At 50.2% G+C, this 8,729-nt stretch overlaps 1 protein-coding gene across 1 annotated transcript in view; it reads right to left on the bottom strand.

The window, feature by feature from the left end:
- B4GALT1 (beta-1,4-galactosyltransferase 1) overlaps positions 1–8,355 on the bottom strand; it is a 50,592-nt gene extending 42,237 nt beyond the window's left edge. The window contains exon 1 of the mRNA XM_083420522.1: positions 7,781–8,355. Within this exon, the coding sequence (XP_083276648.1) occupies positions 7,781–8,018 (238 nt within the window). The 5' untranslated portion in view covers positions 8,019–8,355. The remainder of the gene's footprint in view (positions 1–7,780) is intronic.
- Positions 8,356–8,729: the final 374 nt, after the last annotated feature.

Raw genomic sequence — 8,729 nt, forward strand, 5'->3', positions numbered from 1 at the left:
GCACCCCGCCGCGGGGATTCGAACCGCCGACCTTTCGATCGGCAAGCCCTAGGCACTGAGGCTTTTACCCACAGCGCCACCCGCGTCCCTAACTCTAGTTTATAGCCCCTCCTTATATCAAGCAGCAAAGGATTTAGGGAAGAGTTAGGTCTTTAAGACCCTCTTCAAGACCGTGATTTGTGGGGCCTGCTTACCTTCACAGGTACGGGACCATTACCAAGAAGTCCCTACCGCAACTGCCTGGAGCTCCTTCACCAAGAGACACTTAAGCAGGCCCTCCAGTGTTGATCTTCAGAGTCTGGGCAGGCTCAATGACAGCAGTCCTTTAAGTAACCCAGCCCCAAACCATGTCTGTATTCCACAAAGGCAGAAGAACTGCATGACTTGAGCAACAGAGGAGGGAGGAAGAAAAGGACCACATGCTAAAAATTATCTATTCCAAGGTAAGGAGAAAGAAAGCAGGGGATTTCGCCATGCTTCACTGTAGCTGCAGAGCAGACCTCTCTGAGCAACGGGGCACCAAGCTTATATAGGCATTCTGCCAATATTCAAAAGCGGACTGTTGATAATTCAGGACGTTGGCTGCGATGGGAAGAAGGAAGGTATGCCAAACTTCACAGATTGCACTTGAGCTCCATGCAGTGTCTAAACAAACAACTCGGGTTCTTTGGAATCCTCCCAATACATTTTCAAAAGAGGGAGAGAGAAAAAAATATTCCTTTAGGGAGAACATGAGGCTTGCGTCGTGCCCTGAAGTTTCCTGACTAACCTGAGGAGAGTAAGAAACATAGAAAATAGGCAAGAGAATGAAGTAGAAGAGGCAGAGGAGACTAGCTAGGGCACATGCGCTCAGAAGAAACCAGCTTGGATCAAAGAGATGAGATTCCACACACAAAAAGCTAAGCCAAATGGGGGGCTCATTCACATTTCCGTTTTATGCAGATTTTTTAAATGATTGACGTTTTATTATGTTTTATGCGTGCTGGAAGCCATCCATAAGCAGCTGCGGCTTTGCCAGCAAAAGCAATGGGACAACAAAAAAGCAACAGGACATGGACCTAGAAATCCCAGCTCAAAAGGAAATGAGGATGAGCCTGGAGACTTCGAGACACATTGTTAAAGGCACAGATTACTGAGGGGAAGGAACACCTCAGCACAGAATGCGTTTAGACTGAGGGTGACGCTAAATGGAAGAGGCACTGCTAAATATATGCTGAGTCACAACCCGGGCAGACAGGTTAGGCCGCCCTAAGGGGCGGAGTTGAGAGGCAAGAGCCAATCGGAACACAGTCTCTCAATTTGTGACTGGATTTGGTCCTGCGTGACAAAAACAACCCATGTGGGAACTGGAAGTATGGCCAATAGTCAGAGGTGTTGGGAGCGGTAGTGTGTGTGTGTGTGTGCACGCGCGCGTGTGCACACTCAAGACATTGATTATATTTTGAACATATTTTGCTGCACTGTGCGAAATATGAGCAAGCCAGGGCTGAACTGATATTACCCTTGCTGGTACCTTTCCCAGGAAAATCAGAGGCAACTCCTAGGGACCAAGGCCCCTTCAGCCCTGTCCCCATAAAACTTTGGACACCCTTCCCACACTATTCAAATAGTGTGTGCGTGCCACATCATGTGATCAATTATAAGGGGTGGGACTTACCTGTCCCCCCCCCCATTTTTATTCAAGTTGGCACTCTTGTATGGCACCACGTTGTCTAACTCCGAAGCAGAGGTGTGTGCCTGTGTGGGCAGTTGCTACAAATGATAAGTTGCAGAGTTTAATATTGCCTACATCCAGAGTTCTCACATTTCACAGTGCCAAGCATACAAGCAGTCACCTACCCAATCCCTTTTGTTCTCCAAAGACTTTGCTATAAATTTATGTCCACAGCAATTAAACAGACGACACCACAACACTTTGTGTTCCAAAGTTTCCACCGTTGTCCTCCACACTGACCCCAGAAGTTCTTCCGGAAGAATCCCTCAGAACTAACCTAACGTGACTGCATAATGGAAACTACCAAATCCCGCCAAAGTGATCACCCTTCAGCACTTTGCTTATGTAAGTTTTGTTATGCGTGGCGAAAGTAAACACCTTCCATGTACAAGGAAGACATTATTTGGGCATTAAACTCTGCCAAGTACGCTCTTACATCCGAAGTTCTCACAGTTCAGTCCCAGGCACACAAGTCCTCGCTTTATCAACAAGGGCAACCAGCCTATGCCAAGGTCTGCTTCCTCTCAGAATGCCGATTGCACAGCTATCTAAAGGTAAATAAATCACGTTGTTCTGGGGCACATGCAGAGTGCCAGCTGAATCAAGTTCCTTAGTAACATTCTCAATTGGTACCAGCCTGCCCAGAAGTTTTAAATGAAACCAGTAACTTTAGTATTTAACAAACCATCAAATTCCAAAAACTATTGTTGTTAAAGTTTGTATACTGGAACAAATTTGTAACTTGGAACAAAGCAAAGATTAATAATAAATTATTGTTTCAGGAACTGTGACAAGAGAAGAAAAGGGGCTTCCTAAATTGTAGCAAATGTCTGAGAACACCCTGTTCTGGGAACAACAACTACTGAAGTGGGTATGGAACAAAACAGTGCCTGCAAGGAAGATCAGCAGGAGCCTGATTGTCTAAGTTGCTAAGAAGAAGCCCATGAAGCATCACTTTAATATATATAGTCCTCGATACTAGACATATATATAATGGCTGGGTGGGAATGGGACTAAAGTACAATTAACAGAAACAGCATAAAGGACACAAGGATGTACCAAATATATAAAATCTCTAGAAGCTGGAGAAGTGGAAAATAACTTAAGCCAGATATTTCTTTTCTTAATTTAGGAAAATTCATACCCCACCCTTCCCAGCTGCTGCTCCTGGGGTGGCTAACGAAGCAAACATACAATTGAAACAATAAATCAGATTTCAACCAATAAAACAGCACCATATCCCACAACAACATGGAGGGTTGGAATCAGATTCAGCCAAGGCTTACAAAGTCACAGCTGCTGCATCTTGAGCCACGAAAAGACCTTCAAAGGTGTCAGAACAAAACTATGTTCAAAACCTTTTGCTCCAGCGAGCAACTTGGCCGCTGGCTGAAGTTTCTGAACCATCTTCAGAGGCAGCCCCAGGTAGGACACACTGCAGCAATCTAACCTAGAGGTTACCAGAGCATAGACAACAGTAGTTAGGCTATCTCTGTCCAGATAGGGGCATGGCTGGGCCACCAGCCAAACCCAAACTGGAAGGTGCTCAGTGCCACTGAGGCCACCTGAGCCTCAAGTGACAGCAAAGGTGTATCCCCCAAGTGATGTACCTGCTCCTTCAGAGGAAGTGTAACCCCATCAGGAGCAGGCCACCTCCAGGCCATCTGGTCTAGCAATCCACCCACTAACAGTGCCTCAGTTTTATCCGGACTGAGCTTCAGTTTGTTGGCTCTCATCCAATCCATTATTGAGGCAAGAAACTGGTCCAGCACTGCCTCACCTGCAGACGTAAAGAAGAAGAAGAAGAGTTTGGATTTGATACCCCGCTTTATCACTACCGTAAGGAGTCTCAAAGCGGCTAACATTCTCCTTTCCCTTCCTCCCCCACAACAAACACTCTGTGAGTGAGTGAGGCTGAGAGACTTCAGAGAAGTGTGACTAGCCCAAGGTCACCCAGCAGCTGCATGTGGAGGAGCAGGGAATCGAACCCGGTTCACCAGATTACGAGTCCACCGCTCTTAACCACTACACCACACTGGCTCACTAAAGGAGAAGCAGAGCTGTGTGTCTTTGGCATATTGCTGACAATGTACTCCAAACCTCCAGATAACCCCACTCAGCAGTTTCGTATAGATGTTAAAAGGCAGAGGGGATAAAACTGAACCCTGAGGAACCTCACTGAAGAACACTCCCCAGGCGACACCCTCTGGGTGTCACCCGCCTCTAACTCAGACAGCTGCTCCAGAGGAATGCCATGGTCGATGGTATCGGAAGCTGCCAAGAGGTCAAGGAGAATTAACAGAGATACATTTCCCCAGTTCCTCTCCTGACAGAGATCATTATACAGGCGGCGAAAGCAGTTTCTGTGCCAAAACCAGGCCTAAACCCTATTTGAAATGGGTCGAGAAAATCTAGAATCTGGCATGGGGCTCTTGTTTCTTTTAATGTACAGTGGTACCTCGGGTTAAGAACTTAATTCGTTCCGGAGGTCCGTTCTTAACCTGAAACTGTTCTTAACCTGAGGTACCACTTTAGCTAATGGGGCCTCCCGCTGCCGCTGTGCCGCTGGAGCACGATTTCTGTTCTCATCCTGAAGCAAAGTTCTTAACCCGAGGTAATATTTCTGGGTTAGCAGAGTCTGTAACCTGAAGTATATGTAACCTGAGGTACCACTGTATACATTTCCTCCTCTCTCTCTCTTTTTAAAACAGTGTTTCTATCCTATTTGTATTGTATACATTTCCTCACACAGTATCTATCCTATTCACATTGTAACTATGCAAGGGACATTAAAACACAAAAAAAAGGAACTCTAAGCAATGCGAGGCAACAAATTCAAGCACTTGCTAAGGAAAAACACAGTTTCTGGGGTCAGGGTACGGGGACAAATATTCAGCATGGACGATATCTGAAAAACTTACAAAATGACTGCTCAAAGAATAGCCAGGGGGCCCAATGAGCCCCACAGAGAGAGAGCAACCCATTTCCCCCCCAGACCCTCTAGGACAGGCTTCCTCAACCTTGGCCCACCAGATGTTTCTGGCCTACAACTCCCATGATCCCTAGCTAGCAGGACCAGTGGTCAGGGATGATGGGAACTGTAGTCTCAAAACATCTGGAGGGCCGAGGTTGAGGAAGCCTGCTCTAGGACTCCACTGGTTTTTGTAGCAGCAAAAAGGGGGGGGGGGGGAATTAAGTGGTTTGAGCAGAAAAGTTCAAACATATTAGCCTAGGTCATGGGTGAAGCCAGGGGGAAGCTGCCCCCCCCCCAAATCAAGCAAATCAATAAAAATACTTAACTGACCAATTGCATCATATATAACTCAGTTCTGCCCCCCCCCAACATAAAGCCTGCCCCCCAATAAATCCTGGCTATGCCCATGGCTGGGGCGTGGGTGGCGCTGTGGGTTAAATCACGGAGCCTAGGACTTGCCGATCAGAAGGTCGGCGGTTTGAATTCCCGCAACGGGGTGAGCTCCCGTTGCTTGGTCCCTGCTCCTGCCAACTAGCAGTTCGAAAGCACGTCAAAGTGCAAGTAGATAAATAGGTACCACTCTGGTAGGAAGGTAAACGGCTTTTCCGTGTGCTGCTCTGGTTCGCCAGAAGCGGCTTAGTCATGCTGGGCACATGACCCGGAAGCTGTACGCCGGCTCCCTCGGCCAATAAAGCGAGATGAGCGCCGCAACCCCAAGTCGGCCACGACTCGACCTAATGGTCAGGGGTCCCTTTACCTATGCCCATGGCCTAGCTCAGTGACCTGATAAGAAAGCAAATGTTCCGCCCTCTAGCATTCAGATCATTCATTTGATGAGCCGGGACCAGTAATAGCTCCTTTTAAGCTGATCTGTACAGCTCAGCTGAGGAGGGTGAACGCAGCACCCAAACCAAAACTGGTTTGCCACCCTTGAGCTAAAGGAGCACCCAGGGCACATGCATGATGACCAGGGAAATATTCCACAGAAGCGAAAATAAATAGAAACAGCAATGTGGATGTTAAAGATATTAGCAGGGCTGTCTTACCCATAGGCACTAGGGGTGCAGGGCACCCGGGCACCGGGCTCTCAGTGGTGCCAGGCTGAGAGTCCGGGGCCCAAGAGTTGAGTCCGGGGAAGAGCCTGCCTGTCAGTCAGAGCGGCACAGCGGGCGGCTCTGTGTCATGAGTTTGGGGCAACTGAGCCAGTCAGACACTGAGGCAGCTGGCTGGCACCGCCCTCCTGCGCGCCTGGGACTGGGCAACCTGGGAGGGGTCAGGGCAGATCTTTGCACCCCGGTGCCACATATGCTTAAGACAGCCCTGGATATTAGAACTGGAACGAATACCATTTGGACACGTAGCCCCAAAACTGCAAACCTAGCTCTGGCAATTCCGAGAAGCTTGTTTTCCTGAGGCACCAGCATGCTAACCCACGGCATGCATAGTGATGCTAGGGTGTGGCAATCACCCTTAAGATTGAAACTGAATGCAGAAATGTGGGCAGGTGAGAGCAAGAACATTACAGAAACATAGCTCCTGTTGCTGCTGCTGCGTAGGGATTCAAAGGAAACATATCCACTGGGCTAGCACATCCCCTGAGCTGTTTGGCTCCTAAATTATGTCTAACAAACTATTCTGAGGAGGAGGAGGCTACAATGGTAGAAAGAAAATATGACTAGGTTATAAAATTACTGTACAAAACTTCAGGGAGGCAGTTTATAAATCTGCAAAATTAATAATAAACAAAGCAAACTGTATTAACATGGAGGTATCACGGCATGTGTAGGTAGATTTGCATGCCCACTGGCCCAGCTATGGAGCAGACTGAGGCCTGCATTTCTGCTGGTTCCTGGTTCAGCGGATGAGAGGCAGGGGGATATTATAGCAGTGCACACTAGCGTGGCAATATGCCATACACTGGACCACTTTTGGCACACTTGCTAAAGAGGTTCGTTCTCTTTCCAGTGGGAAAGCTCCAGAACAATACAGAAATGGAGATTGCTCACAGGGTTCTGTGGCAGGTCCAGAAAGCTGTCCATGCATAAAATTAAAAAGTTAAACCAGCGACACCTCTCCTTCAATAAGGGGAGAGAACATGTTTGTCTAGGGACGAGGAAGAAGCGCCTCTTCAGCAACGTGGCACATGTGATTCATCCATTTATATTCCACTTATATTCCTTTCACAAACATTGTCAGAAGTAGCACTGTGGAGCTGTAAAGTTGCACTTCAGAGCTATCAAAGAGCGAGTCCGGAAAGGTGGGGGGAGCTTTGAGGGAGGAAAGGGGAGGCTGTAGCAGAAGAGGAAGTTATGAGCAACAGCCCATTTCGAAGCACGCTTACTTCAGCCCAAGTCCCACTGAACTCAAAGGGAGTTCCCTGCGCGCAAGTGAGCAATGGCGCTAAGCAGCCACGCAGTCCGATCCTGTGCGTATTTACGCAGAGCTCCCGCTTAGCTCCGCTGGGGGCCCCTTCCAAATAAGAGCGCAGACAGACTTTATGGGGTAAAAGATGTCCCTCTTCGCCCGTTTTACAAGGGATACAAAAGCTATGGGGCATTGTGTTCCTCGCCACACCCACCCAGCGCGTTTCACGTCCTATTTAGCCCGACGAAGAACTCTGAAGAACTCAAAAGCTTGCTCGCTGTTTTTAGACGGTTGAGGCCGAGCCATTGCCCACTTTGTGTAACAAGCCATACTAGGGAAGAAACTTGCCAACCCAGCGCGCTAGCTGTTTATTATCCTGGGGAAAGTTCCGCTACGTTTAATCCAAAGGAAAGAAGAAAGGGACGGTATAAAAGGGAAAGGAGAGGCGCACGCGAATCCGCGGGTTGATAAGAGGCTTCCGAAAGAAGGACGGGCCGTCGAGGAGGCAGGAACAGGAAAGGGGGGGGGAGAGAAAGTGGGGGGCTGGGAGGAAGAGCCAGGGAAGCGCGTGGGGTTCAGGAGGAGAGAGGCTAAGGAGATGGAGGGGGGGACCCGCGACGGCAGCGTGGTGGGCAAAGTGCCGTCGGGGCTGGCGAAGGAGAGGGTGGGTGGGGGGAACACGAGGACGCCAGTTGGAGAGCGAGAGGCCGGCCGAGCCCGGGACTTACCCAGATGCGGAGAAGGCTCGGGGCAAGAGGCGTCCGGCTTGGAGGCATTGGGCGCCGGGGCTGCGGGGTCCCTCCGGGAGGGCGCCGGGCCGCGGGGCGCCGCCGCTTCCAGGCTCCACTGGAAGCTGAGCGTGCTGCCGGCCAAGCAGTAGAGGACGACGGCCAGGAGGTGGAGGACGCAGAAGATGACCAGCAGGCGGCAAGCCTTCTGCAGCGAGGCGCCGGGCAGCTCCTTCATGGTGCGCGCCGTCAGTGCTGCTCCGAGCGCGGCATCCGAGGGCGCAGCATCGCGGCGCGCTCGGCAGGCCGGGGAAGCGACGGCACCGCTACAAAGGCGCCCAGGCGCTCCGCAGCCGCCTGCTTGCCTGCCTGCCTGCTGTCCTGCCCGGCGCGGAGGGGAGGGGAATTGTGATGTCAGGCTGGGACTCCGCCTTTCCCCGCGGCGGAGGGGCGGTGGCTCCGGTTGGGGAGCTCCTCCTCCTCCTGGAGGTAATGTGGCGGCGGGTAACCCCGCACTTGGAGCCCTTGCTTTGCCAAGTCTCCCGGAGGTTGCGAGGAGACCCCTGCGCCACGCTCACCCTGAAAGCAAACCCGCATTGAACCTCCCTAAGCCGGCCGGATGACTTTGGTGGATTCCCCCCCCCCCAAAAAAGTATTTTTTATTAGTTTTCACAACATTATAAACAAACAAACATAAATCATTTGTTGTTGTTGTTTAGTCATTTAGTCGTGTCCGACTCTTCGTGACCCCCTGGACCAGAGCACGCCAGGCACTCCTGTCTTCCACTGCCTCCCGCAGTTTGGTCAGATTCATGTTTGTAGCTTCGAGAACACTGTCCCACCATCTCGTCCTCCGTCGTCCCCTTCTCCTTGTGCCCTCCATCTTTCCCAACATCAGGGTCTTTTCCAGGGAGTCTTCTCTTCTCATGAGGTGGCCAAAGTATTGGAG

Source organism: Podarcis tiliguerta, assembly GCF_965153285.1.
Source record: "Podarcis tiliguerta genome assembly, chromosome: 17".
NCBI classification, from domain to species: domain Eukaryota; kingdom Metazoa; phylum Chordata; class Lepidosauria; order Squamata; family Lacertidae; genus Podarcis; species Podarcis tiliguerta.